Genomic DNA, 24,469 nt, shown 5'->3' with positions numbered 1-24,469 from the left:
CTTCTAGCACAGTTCTCCTCCCTTAGTTGGCGCTAAATACACATTGAACGTACTGGCTTCCTCCGCCAGTTGTTTCGTTACTGAAATTTTTTAACAAACTCGGTTTGCTGAATCGATTTTTTTTTCTTGACGAGATTAGGGCGGGGATGGATTTTTTTTCTCAGGCATACTCCCTATTTACATCTGATGGAACCAGATCTCCAATGACCGAGCTTCTGATAGTCACAGAGCGTCATGAAATCCTGACATGTTGCCTTAAATAACTCATTATGAAAATTTGTGTAAATCCTATGTCATTTTTTATGAGAGAATACTAAGTAGTGGTGTCAGGCGCCAAAAATTTAATAACTTACGTGAGAGTGAATTTCAATATTGGGGAAATTCCTTCTATTAATTTTAATTATTTCTGTAAATTTGGGGAAAGTACCATTATTTTATTTCACAGGCAGAACACCTCAGTCCAGCTATGAGATTTCAAAACTAGAGCAGCAGATAATGAACCCATACCTAGACACTATATAAAGCTGATGGCCTCGGCCACTATTCCTCACCTTCTTAAAGGCAAAAGTCCCAGTGAGATGCAGAAAAAAATCTATCGGTAATGCTGCCTCTAACCCGCCTGGGGAATTGAGTATTACAATGCACCATAGTTAAATTATGGTACAGGAGAACACCATGCAGCTACTAAAAATGATAAACATTTTTTAAATTGACCTAGAAAATATACATAGCACAGTGAGCTTAAAAAAAAATCCATTTTCATAGAATTGCCTGTAGGTTTATAAAGAGATGTTTAGAAGGACATTAACCAAAGTGTTAATAATGTTTTTCCCTGGGAGATGAAACTTGGGAGTATTTTTACTTCATGATTTTCTGTATTGTTTGAGTATAAGTATGCATGGAATTAAAAAAAAAAGTTATCTTTATTAAGAAAACAAAAGGACTATGCAAGTGACCTCAAGTCTTAAGAGAATTGAAAAATAGTTAATTGTATTTGTTTTATTTATATACATTCTTATTTCAAAGGGATTTGGAAGGCTGTAAACATATACACGATATGCCACGACATACATATGTGTGTGTGTAGATATATAGATATATGTCATATCATTCTTTCACATACAAATAGAGAGGCAGAGAGAGAGAGAGAGAGAGAGAAAAATGGCAAGAAAGTGAAAGTGAAAGAAGGATCAGGAAAAATAAGAAGTCATGGGTGAGTTGATTCCATAAAACACAAGCCTTGAGGTTCTTGTCCACAAGCTGGACATGAGCCAAATTTTTATTTTGAGCTTCTTGACAGCTGGGAAAAGAGGAAAACACAATTTACAGAGTGATTCACAACATAACAAAATAAAAACAAACCGGGTGCTCAAGAGAAACGTAGCTATTACTGCTCCCGCGAGAAATATGAATTTCAGAGGTCTGCTGCTTACAACGTCTTTAATAGAGGGGATGGTGTTTTTTTAAATCTGTCCACAAGTTCTTTGATGCTCCTCGCTTCAAAAGGTGGAGTCTGATTCCCCTATTCTTGCAAGTGGGCCAGGCTTAGTGATCCGTTTCTAAGGAAAACAGCTTAGCAGAAGGGAGAGAGAAAGAATAGCTTCTGGCTGGCTCTCTGGGTCTCAGATCACTCTCTTCTTCCTCAGGTCAAACTAACCTGATTTTTGATAGACCCATTCTCTGTTTAAATGCCTTCAAAGAGGTTATTCTCCAGCCTTAACCCAAGGCTCTATAAAGCACTGTACTTATCTCAGCTGGGATCCATTATTGGGGTTATGTTTTAAGTCTCCAAGAGCTAACATTTCTTTTTTTTTTCCCCCAATATATTTGTATCTGGCTGCGCCAGGTCTCAGTTGCAGCATGCGGGATCATCGTTGCGGCATGCATGCAGGATCTAGTTCCCTGACCAAGGATCGAACCCGGGCCCCCTGCATTGAGAGCACGGAGTCTTACCGCTGGACCACCAGGGAAGTCCCAAGAGCTATCATTTCTTTATTTCCAACTCTTTAATAGGCATCCCATGATCTATCTGCATTAATTATTCTCACGTTTTGCTCAAGGACTTACGGTCTCTGTTAAGAACTCTACCTGCCAGAAAGGTGAACGTCACAAGAAAAACAGCTCGTCGCCAGTAGGGGGTATTCTCCCCACTTCCTCCCTAAAGGCTATGCATGTACCTGAATATGGGCCCACTTATTCAGATGCTTAGTAAACAGCCAGGAGCCTGAGGCAGAAAGTTCTTAAGAGCAGTAAGCTCAGTGATGCCCCCAGCTCTCTGTCCTGTTAAGAGGCCAACTTGCCTCTGTTACAGAGGCAGGATTCTGTTGGCCTTATGGCCACAGGGAACTGGAACCCTCAGAGTTCATAGCTGGACACAGGGCTATTTAGAGGTTTGGCCTGTAGTATTACGCCTTAGGGAGCAGGCTTCAGATTGCTAGGTTCTCATACCCTGTCAATGCAACGGTGCAGAGACTCAAATTTTAAGCAATGCACATCTTGAATATTACTAATTTCACCGCTGTGAGCCCATTTCTGACACCCATCATACTGGCTAACAAGCTACTACTTTCACCAATGAAAACCCATTTCTAACTTTCATTTTGCTACTTAGCAAAGCCTCTGCTATTGATTGAGCTATGGCTAACAGAAGCATTTGTAGTAGCTAGAATCTGGAATACAGACTCCCTGATTAATATAGCTGACTACCCCTCCCCAGGTGTGTGACATCCTGATTGGGGTCATTGCTAGCCCTTAATTTTACACAACACACACACACACACACACACACACACACACACACACACACACACACACACATACACACAGAGGCTACTACTACGACTACTACACGGTCTTTGCTGGCAGTAAATTAACAGACCCCGTCATACCGTATAATATGATCAAAGGTACTGACAAATCTCAAGAAGCAGTGTGTCTCATCAGAAGAGTGGAAACCTAGAAAAGGGAGAGTCAGGGAGGCCAGGCTGACTGGCCCATCCAAGCAATGTTTGGGAGAGAGAGAATCCTGGTCAAAAAAGAGAACTTCACAAATAATGGCCCCGGGCTTCCCTAGTGGCGCAGGGGTTAAGAATCTGCCTGCCGATGCAGGGGACACGGGTTCGAGCCCTGGTCCAGGAAGATCCCACATGCCGTGGAGCAACTAAGCCCGTGCGCCACAACTACTGAGCCCACTTGACACAACTACTGAAGCCCACGCGCCTAGAGCCTGTGCTCCGCAACGAGAGAAGCCATCGCAATGAGAAGGCCGCGCACTGCAACGAAGAGTAGCCCCAGCTCCCTGCAACTAGAGAAAGTCCATGCGCAGCAACGAAGACCCAACGCAGCCAAAAATAAATAAATTAAATAAGTAATTTTTTTTTAAAAAGCCAATTGAAATGTAAAATAATTTTTTTAAAAAAAGAAATAACGACCCCATTTCCAAGGCTATCCTTAGTGTGGGGACGGAGGCTCCAGCATGCTAATCTAATGCCTTTGAACAGGAGACTTGTTTTGATTTCTTACTCACCAAAAAACCTTCCCATTAGAATCTGTCTCCCTATGTGGGTCTGACTCTGGAGAGGGAATGTTGATGTGTGTAGTCGACTAAAAAAAAAAAAAAAAAAAAAAAAAAAAAAAAAAAAGCACAACCTAATTGTGGGATCTCAGTTCCCCGACCAGGGATGGAATGCCGGGCCCTGTCAGTGAAAGCCCAGAATCCTAACCACTAGGCCACCAGGGAACTCCTGAGAATTATGTTTTATTCAGCGAACTTACTGAGGACTTGAGCCTGGGATACAGCCTCTCAGTTAGCTCTGAGAGACTGCTCCAAAGAGTAAGGAACGAGGGACTTCCCTGGTGGTCCTGTGGTTTAGGACTCCATGATTCCACTGCAGGGGGCACCGGTTTCATCCCTGGTCAGGGAACTAAGATCCCACAAGCCGAGCAGTGTGGCCAAAAAAATTTTTTTTATTTAAATAAATAAATAAAATAGGTAAGGGAAGAGCCAGGAAATATGAGTATTTTGCTGAGAAAAAAAAACATGTAGTCAACCATCAGAACATCAAAAGATTACTGCTAATCACAAAAACAGCCATCTCAAGTTAATGATTTTGGTATGGGAAGATGCAAGAGTCTGGGCTCATTGAAATCATTCCTTTGATATGCACCTTAACTATCTAGGGCCACTATCCTGTTTTTCTCTATCCTGAATCCACTCAGGGCTCACCCTCAAGGGCGGCTACAGTGAATGGTGGCTTTATGGCCACAACATCCTTTGTTTACTGAAATGCAGGCGACATTCTCTGTCCACAGTGTATACTTGTATTCAGTGAGATGCTTCCACTGCTCATTATTAATAAAGGGACATTTTGACTTTGTAAATCGGGACTGAGAGCCATATTCTGGAGACAGTGCCTTCTGGGAGTGTGTTCGGAAGCCCCTCAGGGGGCCGGAATATTTTGGGTACTCCTGTTTTGCATCTCTAGCATGCTGTACTTCCCATACCAGGCCAGTCCCACACTTCAGTGTAAGGGCTTGTTTTTATTTTTATTTTTTTTATTTTTCATTTTTTGCGGTACGCGGGCGTCTCACTGTTGTGGCCTGTCCCATTGCGGAGCACAGGCTCCGGACGCGCAGGCTCAGCGGCCACGGCTCACGGGCCAGCCGCTCCGCAGCATTTAGGATCTTCCCAGACCTGGGCACGAACCCGTCCCCTACATTGGCAGGCGGACTCTCAACCACTGCGCCACCAGGGAAGCCCTTTATTTTTATTTTTTCATGTTTTTTTTTTTTTGGCTTGCTGAATCTCAGGTCCCCTACCAGAAATTGAACCCAGGCCCCGGCAGTGAAAGCATGGAATCCTAACCACTAGGCCACCAGGGAACTCCCTTGAGTTGTTTCTTTTTAGGGCTTGTTGAATGGACTTCTGCAGCTAGGTGGTAAATGAAGTGAGGACAGGGGCCGTGCCCATGGAACTTCTGTATTCTCAGCACTCAGCAGAAGGCCAGGCTCGGAGAAAGCTCTCAATACATACATTTTGAGAAAAAGAGACTCTGAATAGCAAAAGTACACTGGCCACTCAATTTTCCGGATCTATACAGATGAGGGCCAAACCTCCAATTCCCCGAGGTGATATCCCTTCTCACAACCTCTTGGAGAGTGCCCTAGTGGCAACATCCCGCTGCCACACTGAGAAGACCTCAGGCAGCCACGGGACCAAGATCATCCCAGGGTAAACTTAGTGGCAATAGAAAGTTCATTCATCAGTTAAACATTCACTGAGCACCTACTACATTCTGAGCACTTAATTAGACACCAGGCATACCACGATTTAGAATAAGGGCTCTCAGGCCAACACTGCCAGTGATACAAATAACAAACAGTAACATAATTCATCTGTAATGATCTATATGGGAGTAGAATCTACAAAAGAGTGGATATATGTATAACTGACTCACTGTACAGCAGAAACTAACACAACATTGTAAATCAACTATACTCCAATAAAAAAAATTTTAAAAAACAGTAACAAAATTCCGAAGATAAAGGTATTGCAAAGTAACAGCTTAAGTGTAATTTTCTACTGGTGGTAGGGAAGTTTAAGGAAGGTTTAAAGTGACATCTGAGCCGTATCTTGAAGTGTCAAAAGGAGTTAAACCATGCTAGTTTGACTTGTCTACCTTGGAGAATTTTCAGAGAAAGAAAAGCTCCTACTAACCTTTAAAGTAGCCAAGGGTATTATTTCAACAAAAGAGTTCAATTTCATGTTTGTTGCATGCTCTTGGGGTTGTAGGTAGTGAAAAGGAGTATTTGCCTTTTCATAGAACAGAGAGCTTATTGTTTAATTCGATTACCCAATACCATCCTTCTACGCGCACCCTGATTTTAGTCCTTATAAGAATTTGGCCAATTTCAGCATTTGCTATACACTTCCACATTTCTGGCAGATACTGTAAGATTTAAAAAATGATTATACCTAAAAAAAAAAAAAAAAAAAAATGATTATACCTTACACCTACCTTGCTCAGGCATACTGACGGCAGGCTGTAGAATGTACAGTTAGATTGGCAAACACTGGGGTGTCAGTTCCAGCAGGAAGAGGATACTTCAAATAAAAACTCTTGTCATATAGGGAATGTTGGGAGAGAGTACATGCATTTCAAAAATTCGAATACATATATTGCATATACAGGCTTAATGAATTTTGTTCTGATTTATTTCTACAAGTCTCGGCCAGAATTACAGACTTGCAAGGAAGTGGAAACTATATGTATAAAGAGAGTGGTAAAGAAAAATACAAAATACTTGTGGGGTTAGGCACTGTTGAACATCTCTATATAGGACATTGGTTCAAGATGGCGGAGTAGAAGGATGTGCTCTCTTGCAAGAGCACCTGAATCACAAATAACTGCTGAACAATCATCGACAGGAAGACACTACAACTCATCAAAAAAGATACCCCAGGGCTTCCCTGGTGGCGCAGTGGTTGAGAGTCCGCCTGCCGATGCAGGGGACACGGGTTCGTGCCCCAGTCCAGGAGGATCCCACATGCCGCGGAGCGGCTGGGCCCGTGAGCCATGGCCGATGGGCCTGCGCATCCGAAGCCTGTGCTCCGCAATGGGAGAGGCCACAGCAGTGAGAGGCCCGCGTAACGAAAAAAAAAAAAAAAAAAAAAAAAAAAAGAATGGGGGACTTCCCTGGCGGTCCAGTGGTTAAGACTTCACCTTCCAATGCAGGGGGAATGGGTTCGAGCTGAGATCCCACATGCTTCACGGCCAAAAAAGCAAAACATAAAACAGAAGCAGTATTGTAACAAATTCAATAAACACTTTAAAAATGGTCCACATCAAAAAAAATCATTATAATATAAAGATTGGTTAACCCATGTATTGGAGAGCTGAAAAGGCAAAAAGGGAACCACCTTAAGGTAGCAATTGCTAGAAACAGCTCTGGCTCCTAGAACTGGAGGGAAAAACGGAGAGACGTTGTTATTATTAAGACTGACAAAAACAACAGGGATTTACTGTAGAGCACAGGGAACTATATTCAATATTTTGAATTCATGGTAATAAACCATAATGGAAAAGAATCGGAATAAAAGAATTTAGATATATACATATATATGTATAACCGAATCATTTTGCTGTACACCTGAAACTAACACAATATTGTAAATCAACTATAGTTGATAAACAAAGCTGGTCTCTCTATATACTGAAATATTATTCAGCCGTAAAAAGAATGAAATCTGACACATGCTATCACATGGATGAACCTTGAAAACATTATGCTAAGTGAAAGAAACCAGTCACAAAAGGTCACATATTGTATGATCCAATTTTTTTTTTTTTTTTTTTTTTTTTTTTGGCGGTGCGCGGGCGTCTCACTGTTGTGGCCTCTCCCGTTGCGGAGCACAGGCTCCCGACGCGCAGGCTCTGCGGCCATGGCTCACGGGCCCAGCCGCTCCGCGGCATGTGGGATCTTCCTGAACCGGGGCACGAACTCGTGTCCCCTGCATCGGCAGGCGGACTCTCAACCACTGCGCCACCAGGGAAGCCCTAAACGATTTTTGTTATTTGATTTCATGTGCATAAACACACCATCGATCCGTCCTTTTACAGCCTTCGGGGCAGGCACATCAGCCCTTAGATGCTGCAGGCTTGTGAACACATAACACAGTTCTCAGAAAGCGTCGCCTCTGCGCTTGGTAGAGCACACACTTTGAAATGTGCTATTAGAAATATCTGATTTAGCAGGCTTATTCATTGTCCCCCTGGGAACTTGGTCCCTCTTAATTTGGCCATGTGGAAAGGGGAGTGGGCAGGGAGTGACAACTGGAACAGCAGAGGCACCTGTAACGCCAACTAGGAAGGCAGTGTCACCTGAGGACGCTAGTGGAAGAGTAAAAAGTAAAAAGCCCCAGAAAATTCTGCTCTCCTGAGCGCATTACTGCATTGGCGCAGCGCCTCTCAAGCTGTGGAGTCCATTCTAACCCCAGGGAATCTTGGCACCGCAGAGTCTGGGCCAGCAGGTCTGGGGCGGGGCCTGAGACCCTGCATGTCTAAGCCCTTAATTCTTTTCCCCTTTATGAAGTTCCCAGGGCAGGCAGAGGATGAGGGTTCCCGAGCTACACTCCGAGTAGTGAGGTACAATTTCCAGTGTGATGGACTATCTTCATATTTTAACGTTTCATGAAGCTTGTGTTTTTATGCACAGTATATCTTTTGGGCGACCCCTAAGCAAGTAATAAACACTGAGAAATTTCCCACCAAACAAGGTTACAAATTATTTTGCCCTTTAAAAGAATAACACTTCACGGAGTTCCCTGATGGCCTAGTGGTTAGTATTCCAGGCTTTCACTGCTGTGGCCCTGGTCAGGGAACTGAGATCCTGCAAGCCCAAAGGCACGGACAAAAAAATAAAAGAAAAATAAAAGAATAGCACTTCAGTTACCTGTATAATTTACAAAAGCAGAACATTTCACCACTGATGGATCCATAAAACTACAGCCTAAATGTATTTTTATGCTGTGTATAAAATCTTACTTTATCCTTTTATTTTCACAGGGCAACACACAATTAGGCAATGAGCATCATGTAAAACTGATAGCAACAACTTAACATACTTCTGTTTTCATTTTAGGTTTTTATTTTATTTTTTTAACATTCTCTGAAACCTTTCCTTTCTTTATATTTATTCAACACTTATCGTTAAGAATTTTAGTACACATACTAAGAGCCAAGCACTGTCATATTCTGATTTGCTTACATCTAGGATTTTTAACTACTTAAAAACATTTAACGCATTTCTTTCCCTCCAGCAAACTCTATCAAACTTTTCCCTTCAGTAGGATTCTTTCAGAAGTTGCCAGACACCACCTCTGAGCTCTAACTCAGTAATCAGCAACTGTGGCACCACAAGTGGCAATCTCTTGATAATAGGGTCAGTGGTTTCATCGAATACAACACAAGTGATCCTAGCTGAGGAAGACTGGCTTCTTCACGGGAGCATATCCCAAACTACAAATGTAAGCACCCAATTCTCTTGTTGACTATATCTTTGCCAGAGGACCATAGACTAATTTTTATGGGATCAAGACTATAAATAAGTACATGTTCCCTATAAGAACTGTCTTAATTCTACTCCCTTTTATGAAATAAAGGCTCTTTGAAAAATCCGAAAGGTTCGGGAAGCAAACGCCGTGGAGTGTTCAGATGTTCAGCCATCTGTCCTTTTCAAGTAACCACGTTCTATGAACGGTCGTGCTGCTACAGCAGAATGCAGGCAGGATTGATCAATGAAGTTCCAAAAGTTGTATTCAGAGAACACAATTTTATAAAGACTGACAGTTTAATTAAGACAAAAAAAGCAAAAACATTTATATGTGGTGACGATTTAAACAACATGAGACTTTAAGGTGAACAGCGTTCTGACAGTCATCAACACTAAAAGGATGAAAGACCCTGCTTTCTACAAAAAGCACGATGTGAAATTTAGGAAAACGTTACTAAATGTGGCATAATTAAAAAAAAAAAAGACCCCAAAGAAAAACAAATATATATTTTTTGAGAAACAGTATTTCTCAATGTCAAACTGAGTGATGTTTATATCATTATAATCAACATAATTATTTTATCTTTTGGCTTCCAGATGGAATTTTAGAAAATACTTGCAAGAAAACAGTTCTGAAAGTGCTTCCCCTTAAGTTCTTTGGTACCATTTGGTCATTTTGATAGTTATCAATCCATTAAGTAGGTACTTTAACGCATATGTATCAACAAAAATGCAACAAGAAGTACAAATGTTTAGAAAACCACAATTGAAGAATATATTTTATTTTTGACCTCACGGAAAACAGAACTCTAAAATTTTACTTGTGTTTCTGTGACAAAGATGTCTGTACTGACTACAAGAACACCTCCAACTAGATTTAAAGAAATGTTACATAAAACATCCCTTTTTGATTATTAGAATAACTGTCCTATGTACTTTTTCTTAAGTAGAAGAGGCAAGTTTCAGCTTGAAAAAAGGATAATTTTGAATTTCATAAAGTCATACTCTTTTGTGCCTTCTGATTCAGCGAGTGTCAGCATCTAGAATTTAATGTCAGTTGCAGAATGTTAAGGATTATTCTTTTGTTTCAGCTAATTTTCTTCCTGCAGCATTTTCTCTATCTCCTTATCCCAGTTTTCATCTCGTTTCTCTGATTCTGTCACCACTTCGTATTCTTGAAGTTCCTGTTGTAGTTCCTTCTCCCAATCTGCAGAATCCTCTAAAAGAAACAATGAGAAAAAAAAAAAAGATTCTGAATTTTTAATGCCAGTCTTAACAATGCAGTCCACTATAATTACCTGTGTAAGTCCTACCACGGAAATATTTACTGTGTCAGCCTTCAGCACTGTGTGCGCTCAGAAAAATTGAACAGATTTTTAACTAATATGATTAGAAAGATAAACTTATTAAATGTAGAAGCAAAGGTATCAGATGTTGTAAGTTTTGCATGTTATTTTTCTTTACCTAGGCCTCTGATTTTCCTTCTATTTAAATGGATAATTGATAATTACTATTTGGTCGCAAATTAATTTTTACCACTACCAGTGATGATGATGGTAGCAAAAATAGCTAACATTTCTCGAGCACTCACTCAGCCAGGCCTAGGGCTAAGTGCTCTCTACATATCACTCTTTTCATCCTTAGAACAATACGTGGACCAAAGATACAGTTATACACATTTGACAGATGGGGAAATGGAGGCTTATAGGTTAAGTGACTTGCCCAAGGTCACACAGCTTGACAGTGACAGACATACGGATGGAACCACATCTGCAGGGCTCCACAGTCTGTGCTTAGTGGTCTCCCACGAGTGGCAAAAGACACCAGGACCTGAAGTCAGGCAGTCTCTCGCCAAAGCCTGGCCCCCCATGTGGGTTCTACCTGAGCTCTCACACCGGTGAGATTTAGAGCTGCAACTTGCCACTTGGACGCTCAACATACGGGTGTATGCAAATACATATAGGATAAGGCATCTGCTATGTAGTGTTATAAAACAGCCAGAAAACAAACCAGCTATTTAAAAAGTAAAAGCTAAAATTCATTTTCATCTTGTAAAAATAAACCTTAAACTTAGTACCTATAGAGAAAAGAAAACCCAAATGTTTTCAATTTTTTTATAGCAGTGACCATGTTGCGTAGCAAAACACTGATTTCATGAATATTAGGTGCTTACTGGGTGTTAAGCTCTACTTTAGGCGCTGTAGGGGATAAAAAGACAAGGTGTACCTGCCCTTGAGGAACTTACAATTTAGCTGGGGGGGGCCAAGACAACTAACATATGAAAGAATATTAAGTGGTCCGAATTATCACTAGGGCAGGGATTCAAAGAAAGAACAGCTTGCCCTGAACGGCCAGCCAATGCCACGTGAATCCTGACCAGGCTTCCTTCCAGTCTCCGTGGGCTCTGTGCTACTAGTCGTCACCAGCAAGGGAAGCAGGGCATAGCCTGCTCGAGCTACTGCCTGCTGCACGCGGGGCGTATGCCCGCCTTCCTTCCGCGGTGGCCAGCAGCCATCGTATCAGAAAATAGATGGGGTACAAGGGGCCTGGGGGGAGCGAGCCCAGATTTTCACTTCCCCACTCGCTTCTCTTTCCCCCACCAGCCGCTTCCCCCAGCAGTTCTCTCCTGCAGAGTCCCTCCGCAGTGTGCAGTGTGCACGTGGGCAGGCGGTTCACCTCTGGGAGGTCAGCTTTCTCACCAGTGCTTTCTGCACAACAGTGGGAACAGCTGGCTTCCGCGATGGTGAGTCTCTGAAGGCTTCATGAATGATGATTAGCCCAAGCCTTTGCTTGTTACCTAGTAGAAAGCCAGTAATTTGTCCTGATGTGCCAAAGAACGCAGTCCCATCACTTGCACTTTTTTTCTAAATTACCTTAGTTTTTAAGCTAATTTGGTTTCTTAAAGGCAGCCCACTCCTTCCCAGAGGCGATGTGCCAGTGGCACACAGCAGCTGGGAAAAGAGTCTTCTACCTAGAGTATAAACCCCAGCAGGACGCAGCTTTGAAAGCAGAAGGCCGCAGGGCAGCATCTCCACGTGAAGGGGTGTGCCTGCTTTCTTGCCCGCTCCTGGCCATGTGTTCTCAGGGCTGAGACGCCTTGGAAGACTCACTTAACCTCTCTGGATCTGTTTCTCCTTTCTAAGCCTCTGTGCTGAGAAGGGCAGAGGGACAGGAGATGAGGTCACGTGTGCTAGAATCCACCTTCTAGTGGGGAACAGAGGAGCAGTTTTGATGCAAAAGTTACGACACAGTTTTGTGTATCTGCTCCAGAATAACAATTTTCTATGGTCAGCTTCGGCACTGGCGACAGGAACGGTGATGTCGTTGGCTCTGTACCTTCCAGCGCGACTGTCTCCTCCTCTTTTTTGTCCAGCACCAGCTGCTCCATTTCCTTCCTCAGGTCCTCCTGATCTAAGTTACAGGAATCGAAGGCGTCACTGACAAACTCAGAAACACCTGGGCTGGTAGAAATCTCCTCTTCATCCTGAAATGCAACAAATGAGCTCTGGAAATGGTTTTTGAAGCAACATATAGAGACTAGAGCTCGTGTTTATGGTCATCTCACAATTTAATGCAGCCTCATTTTCATTCCCTTCCTCTGCTAGTCAGATGGTTGCCGCTTTCCACCTCCTAACCTGCACACTGGCTCGGTAACCACATGAGCTACCACCTGAATCTCTACGCTCATTCATGGTCTGGAGCACTCCAATCGTTCTGTCCCATCCCTGACGAGCACATCTTGAACTACTGATGCCAGGGAATCGTCTCATGTCTCAGCTGTAGGTCCTTAACTCTTCAAGTACCGGACCCCTCTTCTTCAGAACAGATAAGACCCATATTCATAAGTAGTTTTGAAATGGTATCTGAGATAGTCAACACAGAGTTACTTCATTTCCAGACATCAGCTACTAGGTATAATGTAAAACTGTATTACCTCTTGAGTTTTAAGTTGAGATTTGATTACAACAGGTGGCGTTTTGGGCCGCACTGCCTCTAAGAAGTGAGAACAAAAGAGACAAGAATTGCTTGATTCAATTCTGAATACATATTATAACAACAACTAAATTATCCACAAGCATGATCATACTAAATAATTTACAGAAATTAGCTTTTAATGTTCTGCTTTCCGTTTTTCTGCAGTAAGAACTACCCAGATGAAACTATCTCAGCCTCTTTCTTTTGGGGATCTTTTTAATATGTATCATCATATTCAATACCCCTTATGTAAGATTTCCAGCAGGAAATAAATTTTGACTTCAGTGTTAGCAAAATGCACTGAAGAATAGTTCTGCTCTTTCTTTTAGGATAATGAGAATGAAGCTATTTATCAAGCTTTCCTTTTCTCACAAAGTAAAATGTAACGCTCAGGCACAGTGGCTCCTCTTCCTCACAGGCTGCATCTTCTATCTTCTCAACCTAACCACAGACGGGCTTTACTGAATCCTGTCTTAAGCCCATCTTGATACACGGGCAGTATTGGTTAAAATGGCATTTTCCAATAAAAGTAATAAAGAAGGAATACTAAAGAAGGAGAGACACCTGGGATTCATATTAACATCTACATGCAAAATGCCAAATGGTACTGTGTAGAGCAGATTCATGACATTCCTCTGACCCTAAATGCAGCGTCAGGTACCTTCCTAGTGGTCCGTACGACCTGTGCCTTAGGCCACATGGTTTTGTGTAATCATGTAAAATTCCATGAACGGATAAGTCTCCAGTTATAACGGGTACCTATACACAGCAGGTGTTCATTCAACGTTAAAAATGTGACACAGGGCTTCCCTGGTGGCGCAGTGGTTGAGAGTCCGCCTGCCGATGCAGGGGACACGGGTTCGTGCCCCGGTGTGGGAGGATCCCACATGCCGCGGAGCGGCTGGGCCCGTGAGCCATGGCCACTGAGCCTGCGCGTCCGGAGCCTGTTGCTCCGCAACGGGAGAGGCCACAACAGTGAGAGGCCCGCGTACCGCAAAAAAAAAAAAAAAAAAAAAATGTGACACAAAATACATATCTTGTTTCAACTTTTATTATAGGTATTAAATCACTGCCGATATTATAAACCACTTTCCCCCAAAACCAGGGGTAAAACTGTCAGAATAAGGAAGAGTCACATGTGTAAGTGACTCGTGTCTAGCTCCAGGCTGGATATCTTAGCTCTGTTCTGCAGACTGGAGCACTGGGGAAATGAGCAGGCTGAATGGAAGACTGAGAAATGAAGCAGAGCAGGGAACTGAGTCAGCGGAGAACAGAAGGTATAAAAAGGGCAAGGAGAGAGATGGGAAGACGACTGGTGACGGAGGGAGAAATAAAAAGGAAGAAATAAAAAACCCGAAGAACGAGAGAAACACAGCAAAGTAAAAGAAAGCTGGGGGAAGACGGTGAGCAGGGTCAGAGAGAGGGCAACAAGGGAAGAATGAGCATTTTCTCTGGAAAGAAAAGAACTTTCCCTAAGATGACGATGACATTTCTGGTATACACACGATGACAAGCTCATGAGAATCTCTAAATGAAGACTATTTTAAAAGTAACTCTTTTGTTTTTTTCCCACAGAGTGACATCTTCTCTGGATATACCTGTCAGTGGCAGCTCATCCTCTCTGCCGTGGCCCTTCTCCTCCTTCCCGGCAGCCTGCTGCTGGGCCGCCAGAGCCGTGAGCTGGGCTGACTGCTTAATCAGGGAGACGCGGTAAAAGTAGTTCCTCCAAAACACTTCTTCCTTCACACTTTCAAAGATAAACGACAACACATTTGAGAAGGCATGCATAAAGTGTGTGCAGGGTTTAGCTGTTGCAGTGGAGATGGGAACAGATGACTTTTAGGGACATTTTCAAATCTGAATGAGGCTCAGATGAAATTCTCATTGGATTTTGAATTGAAAGCTGAATAACAGGATAAAGAGAATAGCTAAATTCTCTACAGCAGCAAAAGGCAAGTTTACAGAACACTAACGAAACCTCAGTGTTTTTTGGTATTTTAATACCAACACTGCCCTCAGCAGAGGAAAACAGGGTACTGCTTTCAAAGCACCATGAGCAACCTGGGAGACGGAAGCAGAGCCGGGGCTCCACCACCTGTCTGCTGTTTACCGAAGGATTAAACGCTTTCAAGCAGTGAGAATAAAGTATTGTGGGTGTTGCTCTTCATGAGAGGAAATGTCTGGTAGCTTGCAAATAACTAGCAATCAGTAGCAGTTAGCAATGAGGTGGAAGATGGTTGATTAAAGAAACGACTGAAGTGCAGTTCAACCTGAGAACTCCCAGTGGTTCTCAAACATGGCTGCACATTAGAGTCACCTGGGGTGGGGCGTTGGTGCCCAAGAGGGGTAAGGTAAGTATCCATACGGGGGCGGCCTGGAATGGAGAGTGAGAGCCTGAGCAGAGAGAGGAGGGTGTCTGAGCTCGGGAGTGGGTGGTGGCGCAAAAGGAAGATTGGTCACTCGCAAGGGGATTGATTGCTTAAGGAAAAATATTAAGGATAGTGGAAACCAGGTTTCTCACCATCAGAAAAGGGAGTTACAATCATGGAAAGAGAAACTCTAGAATGATCCCTGTTGTGAAGTATCACTGTGAACACATGGTTTTCATTTGAGAGAGATGCAAACAAGTCCATGTGTATGTATATGAGCACACTAGCTCTGTCCACTGAGTGGGCCAAGGAGGAGTGACACCCCAAAAACCATGAGCATGCCTAATGCTTAGACTTTAGTTTCTAAACACCACTTTCCACTAAAAGGAACCAGAACTCCTTGGATAAATGGCCAATTCTAGGGTTACAGCAGGGGAAGAACACGGTGAGCCTGGAGGACTATCTCATGCCAGAAAGGAAGGGCTCAAAAAATGATAGGGAGACTTCCCTGGTGGCACAGTGGTTAAGAATCCGCCCGCCAATGCAGGAGACACGGGTTCAAGCCTTGGTCCAGGAAGACTCCACATGGTGCGGAGCAACTAAGCCTGCGAGCCACAACTACTGAGCCTGCGCTCTAGAGCCCATGTGCCACAGCTACTGAGCCCATGTGCCACAGCTACTGAAGCCTGCGTACCTAGAGCCTGTGTTCTGCAACAAGACAAGCCACCGCAATGAGAAGCCCACACACCGCAACGAAGAGTAGCCCCCGCTCGCTGCAACTGGAGAAAAGCCCACACGCAGCAACGAACACCCAACACAGCCAAAAATAAATAAATAAATTAATTAATTAAAAAAAAAAGAATCCGCCTGACAATGCAAGGGACGTGGGTTCGAGCCCTGGTCCTGGAAGATCCCACATGCCACGGAGCAACTAAGCCCGCGAGCCACAACTACTGAGCCCACGTGCCACAACTAGTGAAGCCCGTACGCCTAGAGCCCGAGCTCCACAACGAGAAGCCACTGCCATGAGAAGCCCGTGCACCGCAACGAAGAGTAACCCCCGCTCGCCGCAACTAGAGAAAGCCCACGTGCGGCAACGAATACCCAACACAGCCAACAATAAATAAATAAATAATAAATTTTAAAAAAATGATGGGGATGAGTCAAAAGGACACAGAAGCCAGCCTGAACAGGCTTCCACTGGCAAATACGTGATGATGTGAGCATCAAAATAAATAATGATAGCAGTGGATTATAACCATTGCATAAAACAGGACCATGAGTCCACAGAGATATACATAAATACATGAATCCATGGAAAATTTGAGGAGAAATGAGATATTCACAGAACTTCAAAGTACCTCCCCAGAAAATAGTTATTAATTTCATAGAGGAAAGGAGTAACTTTATAGTTAAGAAGGCTGGCAGACACCACTTTCATCAAGTGACCAAAGTGTGGACAGTAGTGGAACAAAATGGCAATACGTGCCGCCTGACAGGATGCAACAGACTCAAGGAGACTCTGATGAGACACTAAAACTACTGTAAATGCAACATGTGAGTCTGAAGTGGATCCTTTTGCTAAAAAGGATATTATTGGGACAAATGGTAAAACCTGAACAGGGTCTGAGAATTAGACAGTAATAAGGCATTAAGTGACCATTTCCTGATTGGGATAGTTACATTCTGATTATGTAGGGAATCTTTGTTTGTAGGAAATACACACTAAAGCTTCAGGGGTGATGGGGTATCAGATCTCAAAGGATTCATTAAAAAAGTTCTTTATACTGTACTTGCCACCCTTCCATAAGTTTCTGATTGTTTCAAAATAATAAAAAAAACACTGATGACTGTGCTCACCTCAGAGTAATTAAGTAAAAATCTCCAAGGTGGAAGACAAAACATGACTCAACAAAAAACACCCCCTCCCAAAACAACAACAACAATACAAAACAAGGACAGCCAAGGAACAGCTCTGGTGACCTGCGGAGGACGTGTGGATTTTTTTTTTGTGCCTCATTTTATGTTCTAAAAATGCTTTGCTAGTAGAGAGGACAAAAAGGTAGGAGAATGCCTCTCTACCCCCTGGTTTAATAGAAGGGATGCAGGTTCTTAGAATGGAAGGGAAAGTCGAGAAAGTCGAGAAGGAAAGCCGAGAGAGTCGAGAAAGAAAGCATGACAGAAAAAGACTTTGAAGGAGTAGAAGAAAACCAGTGAGAACAGGAAAAAAAATACTGAGACTCAGGTTTGTGAATGAGGACAGGGCTGGCCTTAGATAGGACATCAGAACACGTTGTTGTCACATCTAAGAATGGTGAAGCTGGGTCAGGGAGCTAGCTTTCTAAGTGACAGAAGCAAAATGCACGATTATCTACACAAGCTAGGTCAGGTAACAAGATGATAGGCAGCTAGATACAACTCATCTTTTCTTTCATTAATTCCACCAATATTTACCAAATGCCACATGCATCAGGCCTTATGCTAGGTACTGGGGGGATTCAGGGATGAATAAGACAAGTTGTTGGCCAAAACAGATGGTCACAGGAAAAATGACCTCTTACTTGTTAAGTTCTTACTATGTGCCCAGCAGCACTTCCCATAATCATGAGGCCTCATAACTGTCTTTTTCTTTCTTTCTTTCTTTCTTTTGGCTGCGCCATGGCTTTTGGGATCTTAGTTCCCTGATCAGGGATTGAAGGCAGGTAGTGAAAGTGCTGAGTCCTAACCACTGGACTGCCAGGGAATTCCCATAACTGTCTTTTTCTCTTGGAAGTAGATCACAGGAGGGAGACCTGACTTAACAATGGTTCATAAAGGGTCAAAGACCACCACAAGTTTAGTTGTGCAAACAGTAGTACACTGCAGCTGCTAGAAGAGTTAAGGAAATCTTAGGCTGCATTAAAAAGCAACATGACAGGGCTTCCCTGGTGGTGCAGTGGTCGAGAGTCCGCCTGCTGATGCAGGAGACACGGGTTCGTGCCCTGGTCTGGGAAGATCCCACATGCCGCGGAACGGCTGGGCCCGTGAGCCGTGGCCGCTGAGCCTGCGCGTCTGGAGCCTGTGCTCCGCAACGGGAGAGGCCACAACGGTGAGAGGCCCGCGTACCGCAAAAAAAAAAAAAAAAAAAAAAAGCAACATGACACACTATGGTGTGCTGTTCTGCAATGAGACAGCACATCATATTCACTTAGGGGAACTCACTTTCACAGGTTAATGCCCTGGATGGTGAGGGGGTACAGAGACTAGGACACCTGGGGACCAAATGAAGGAACTAGGATTGACTGTTTACCCAGATACGTTCAAGGGTCTTAAACCCTAACATCACAGCTATACAAAACTGAGATTAGCCTTCCCAGGAGGTAGTGGGCTGCCTGAATATTTTCAAGGTCAGGTTTTTTTAAAAAAATTAATTAATTTATTTATTTTTGGCTGCATTGGGCCTTTGTTGCTGTGTGCGGGCTTTCTCTAGTTGCGGACAGTGGGGGTTACTCTTCGTTGCGGTGTGTGGGCTTCTCATTGCAGTTGCCTCTCTTGTTGCGGAGCATGGGCTCTAGGCACGCAGGCCCAGTAGCTGTGGCATGAGGGCTCAGTAGTTGTGGCTCGCAGGCTCTAGAGCGCAGGCTCAGTAGCTGTGATGCACAGGCTTAGTTGCTCCACTGCATGTGGGATCTTCCCAGACCAGGGCTCGAACCCGTGTCCCTTGCATTGGCAGGCAGATTCTTAACCACTGCACCACCAGGGAAGCCCTCAAGGTCAGTTTTAATTCTGACCTCTATGAAATGTCCAAAATGAAACAGGAATACTATCTCTCTACAGTGATCATGGGCAATGTTTGCTCTCTTAATAACATCTGGACTGTTTTCTTTTCCAGAGTCTCTCCCTCTTGATGTAAGAGGAAGAGATCACAGGCACACTGCAGAGATATTCGGTTGCCCTACAGAGAGAGTCACAAAGCAGATGACATACTAAAGCTTCTGAGAAGTCCTATGATAAAGAAATCCATCGGCTGTAGCAACGCCCAAACGTTAATCTGACCACATATACCTTCATGGACTATTTTAAAGTATTCGTATGCTGTGAACACCTTCTGGGAAACAATGGGCACATCACAGCTTGAGGTTGGAAAGACTTGTGACTTCCCTACTGTCATCAGCGGGAAGGCCTCAGAGGGTGCCCCTGTGACACCAGCAGGGCCTTGTCTCGTGCTAGCACTGCTGTCACAGGGAAGTGCTAACACACTAAAAGGCATTTTGAAATACAGAGCAAGTGTTTGTTTTGTTTTCTAAATTGTTCCTGGTTAATGATGGCTTCTACTCAGAAAAAGTGTCCCAAGGCTTCCCTGGTGGCTCAATGGTTAAGAATCTGCCTGCCAGTGCATGGGACACGGGTTCGAGCCCTAGTCCTGGAATATCCCACATGCCGTAGAGCAGCTAAGCCCGTGTGCCACAACTACTGAGCCTATGCTCTAGAGCCCACGAGCCACAACTACTGAGCCCACGTGCCAAAACTACTGAAGCCCATGCCTAGAGACCGTGCTCTGCAACAAGAGAAGCCACCGCAATGAGAAGCCTGCACACCACAAGGAAGAGTAGCCCCCACTTGCCACAACTAGAGAAAGCCCGTACACAGCAACAAAGACCCAATACAGCCAAAAAAAAGAAATAAATTAATTTAAAAAAAAAAAAGAAAAAATGTCCCAAATGATAAAGGTTGTACTTCTGTATGTCCGGAAGGAAAAGTCCAGAAGTCTTATATTTGTATGTGATGGCTCATTTTTGTTTTGTTTTAATATGGAAATTTCAACAAAAGTAGAGAGACTAGAACAATGAACCCTCATGTACCTGTGACCTAACTTCAACACTTACCAGCATTCTGCCAACCACGTTTCAAAACCTATGCCCCTTTCCCCTGCATAAATGCTTTTCTTTGGGTGGGGTTGGAATATTTTAAGGCAATGCCAGGCATCATGTCCTTTCATCCATAAATACTTCAGTAAATATTCCTAACAGATAAAGACTCATAAAAAATAACCCTAGTTTCTAAATCTTCCCTAACAGAATAAGCAGTAGGAAACTGGAATTATATTACTCAATGGGCCGTTTTCGTAGCTGGTGACAAAACAAAAATACTATTTGCCAAATATCAATTCTCCAAAGCTTAAAAGAAATCTAAAATTACTGTCAGCAGCGAGAGGGAATGCAGAATAGGCAATAACCAAAACTACATGCCTGCCACGAGCACCCCAGGCCACATGTCCAAGCGCCTCAGGGCCTCTGGACAGTCCTGAGAAACCGGCAGAGAGCCCAACGTGCGGCTTGGGGTGATTCGAATGGTTTTCGAGTTGCGGGAGCACATCTGACCCCAGAGCTTTGCCACTCTTCTCTCAAAGGCATCCCGTGGGGGCAGGAGGCACCGGGCGGCTCTGAAGGCTGGTGCCGAGGCCCCAAGGAGCGGTGAGACAGCCAGGGACTGAACTTCCGCACAGCAGAGACCGGGAGCCCAGGACTCTGCACTCAGGGACAGTCGGTACAGCTGAGAACGGGGGCACATGGCTGTACTGAAGCCGCAGGGCTCAGGCTCTCCCCATTGTTTGGCCTACAGCCAGGCTGGAGGCCGAGGAGTCCTCTGGGGGAAGCCACCCGGCCCAGGGCTACTGAGCCGCTCTGCCCAAATGGCCCTGGTGAGCACACAGTCCCAAAGGACGGGTAAGAAAAGCCTGCAGCACGAACCACAGAGCCAGCCCAAATCCAAGATGCAGGGAAAGAGCACAGCAAAAAGGGTACCTCAAGAAAGCCAGACTTCATGTCCTCAGAGAACAGTTATATAACATACAACAAGAAGAGAGAGTCATAAAACAGGAACAGTCAGGGAACACCAAAGACCGCTGACTTTAAAAATGGGGCAGATTCAAAAGAAGGCACTGGAATTAGAAAAGGTGAGGAAGAACCCATGGTGGCAGAGGGGAAGGGAGGTGGCCTCTGCTGATGGTCATGTCACAGAAGTCAGGATGCATGTGCTGAAGCTTAATGGACAAGCAGAGATCTGCAGAGGGAGAAGCCTCGGGTGGGAAGCAGAACAAGACTGCTGCTGCCAGAGAGCAGAGCCTGAGTGGAGAAAAGGCAGCAGCCAGGTCCTGATGGGCCTCGGGAGACCTTAATTTTATTCAGGAGGGCACGGGCACTTCTGCTGTTTTTATAGGAAAATTTGTTCTACCTTCTAACTGGGGATAAAAGAGCACATATCATCTGGACCCCAAAATTCTCAAAAAATCAAAACCCTGAGTTTTGATTCTATGGCACCCTATGTAGGGGGTGGGGTTGGGAGGGTGCTGCTGAAGGGCCGCAGAGTCCCTTTTCACAAAGAGCGTCTGAGAGCATCCTGGCCCCCATCCCATGCTTCTTCTCCGATACCCGGTATCGGACCAGGGCCATACATGCCACTCCGGCTCGAGATCCCACTGCTTACAGTTTAGGAACAAGGGCAAATCTCATCCTGCTCAGGAGCTCGTCCTCTTGGAGCATGACCAGGGCGACAGGGTACATCTGATCAAAGTCAAAGTTAAACTGCACGCCGGCTGGAGGGTCACGAAGGAAGTTCCTCTTGTCCTTTCAAAAAAAGAGGAAAAACATGGGGAAAACCATAGACTGCAATTAATAAGTAATAACACACCAGTGATCTGACACACTGAATTCTCCTAAATGCTTCAGCCGCAAAGTACACTGAGCTGTCATTAACCTGCCTACCTTAGAGACAGTGGAGAATGACCAATCCTTTCATATATTCTTTAACAGTTTCAACTGGAGAGAGCATCGTGGGAGGCCTACAGCCAGGCCCGAGGCTGAGGAGTCTTCTGGGGGAAGCCAACTGGCCCACGGCTACTGAGCCGCCCTGCCCAAACGGCCCTTTGGGCAGGGTGGCAAGTGTTCAGCCAAGGTTCGGCAAGGGAACCAACAATGAGACTTTCCCCTGCCTGGCCATGATCTGCAGAGAAGCGGCACTGGGTCTTTCTCACTCACCACTGCATTCCCAGGGCATTTTTTGCCAATCAGACAAGAAAAAGAAATGAAAGGAATCCAAATTGGAAAGGAAGAAGTAAAACTGTCACTGTTGGCAGATGACATGATACTATACATAGAAAATCCTAAAGATGCCACCAAAAAACTACTAGAGCTCATCAATGAATCTGGTAAAGTTGCAGGATACAAAATTAATATACAGAAATCTGTTGATTTCTATACACTAACAATGAAATATCAGAAGGAGAAATTAAGAAAACAATCCCATTTACCATCACATCAAAATGAAACAAATACCTAGGAACAAATCTAATAACTAAGGAGGTAAAAGACCTGTACTTGGAAAACTGTAAGACAATGATGAAAGAAACTGAAAACGACACAGATGGAAAGACATACCATGTTCATGGATTAGAAGAATTAATATTGTTAAAATAACCATACTACCCAAGGCAATCTACAGATTTAATGCAATCCCTATCAAAATACCAATGGCATTTTCTGCACAACTAGAATAAATAATTCTAAAATTTGTACAGAAACACAAAAGACCCTAAATGGCCAAAGCAATCTTGAGAAAGAAGAACAGAGCTGGCTCATGCTCCCTGACTTTAGACCATATTACAAAGCTACAGTCATCAAAACAGTATGGTACTGGTACAAAAACAGACATCTAGATCAATGGAACAGAATAGAGAACCCAGAAATAAACCCATGCACTTATGGTCAATTAATCTATGACAAAGGAGGCAAGAATATACAATTGGAAAAGACAGTCTCTTCAATAAATGGTGCCGGGGGGACTTCCCTGGTGGCGCAGTGGTTAAGAATCCACCTGCCAACACAGGGGACATGGGTTCGAGCCCTGGTCTGGGAAGATCCCACATTCCGTGGAGCAACTAAGCCCATGCGCCCCAACTACTGAGCCTGAGCTCTAGAGCCCACGAGACACAACTACTGAGCCTGTGCGCTGCAACTGCTGAGGCCCGCGCGCCTAGAGCCCGTGCTCCGCAACAAAAAGAAGCCACCGCAATGAGAGGCTCGTGCACTGCAACGAAGACTGGCCGCTGCTCACCGCAACTAGAGAGAGCCCGCGCACAGCAATGAAGACCCAACGCAGCCAAAAATCAATCAATCAATAAATAAATGGTGCTAGGAAAAATGGATAGCCACATGTAAAAGAATGAAAATAGAATACTTCCTCATACCATATACAACAATAAACTCAAAATGGATTAAAGACCTAAATGTAAGACCATTAAACCCTAAAACTCCTAGAAGAGAACACAGGGAGAACAGTCTTTGACATAAACCGTAGCAATACTTTTGGATCTGTCTCCTAAGGCAAAGGAAACAGGAGCAAAAATAAACAAATGGGACCTAATTAAACTTAAAAGCTTTTGCACAGCAAAGAAAACCATTCACAAAATGAAAAGACAACCTACTGAATGGGAGAAAATATTTGCAATATATTAAAAAATGGGCAGAAGACCTGAACAGACATTTTTCCAAAGAAGACATAGAGATGGCCAACAGGCACAGGAAAAGATGCTCATTATCGCTAATCATCAGAGAAATGCAAATCAAAATCACAATGAGATATCAACTCACACCTGTCAGAATAGCTTTCATCAAAATGACCACAAATACCGTTGGAAAGGATATGGAAAAAAGGGAACCCTCGTACACTGCTGATGGGAATGTAAATTGGTGCAGCCACTGTGGAAAACAGTATGGAGGTTTCTCACAAAACTAAAAATAGAGCTACTATTTTTGGCTGCATTGGGTCTTCGTTGCTGCGGGCGGGCTTTCTCTAGTTGCGGTGAGCGGGGGCTACTCTTTGTTGCAGCTCACGGGCTTCTCCTTGTGGTGGCTTCTCTTGTTGCGGAGCATGGGCTCTAGGTGCCCAGGCTCAGCAGTTGTGGCTCACGGGCTCCAGAGCGCAGACTCAGTAGTTGTGGTGCACAGGCTTAGTTGCTCCATGGCGTGTGGGATCTTCCCGGACCAGGGCTCAAACCTGTGTCCCCTGCATTGGCAGGCAGATTCTTAACCACTGTG

General features: G+C 44.0%; 1 protein-coding gene across 3 annotated transcripts in view; it reads right to left on the bottom strand.

Moving 5' to 3' along the window:
• Positions 1–8,652: 8,652 nt before the first annotated feature.
• SYAP1 (synapse associated protein 1) overlaps positions 8,653–24,469 on the bottom strand; it is a 33,064-nt gene continuing 17,247 nt past the window's right edge. For 2 of the 3 annotated variants that reach the window (XM_032619370.1, XM_032619371.1), the window contains 5 exons: positions 21,861–22,000; positions 14,625–14,773; positions 12,986–13,044; positions 12,388–12,535; positions 8,653–10,270 (listed from right to left, as the gene is read on the bottom strand). In XM_032619370.1, coding sequence (XP_032475261.1) covers positions 10,143–10,270; positions 12,388–12,535; positions 12,986–13,044; positions 14,625–14,773; positions 21,861–22,000 — 624 coding nt within the window. In that variant the 3' untranslated portion in view covers positions 8,653–10,142. The remainder of the gene's footprint in view (positions 10,271–12,387; positions 12,536–12,985; positions 13,045–14,624; positions 14,774–21,860; positions 22,001–24,469) is intronic. The other variant, XM_032619368.1, reaches the window with a different exon arrangement.

The sequence above is a fragment of the Phocoena sinus genome, chromosome X (assembly GCF_008692025.1).
Source record: "Phocoena sinus isolate mPhoSin1 chromosome X, mPhoSin1.pri, whole genome shotgun sequence".
Classification (NCBI taxonomy): Eukaryota; Metazoa; Chordata; class Mammalia; order Artiodactyla; family Phocoenidae; genus Phocoena; species Phocoena sinus.
Note: the sequence above shows the minus strand (reverse complement) of the source record. Positions and strands in the feature narration are given on the sequence as shown.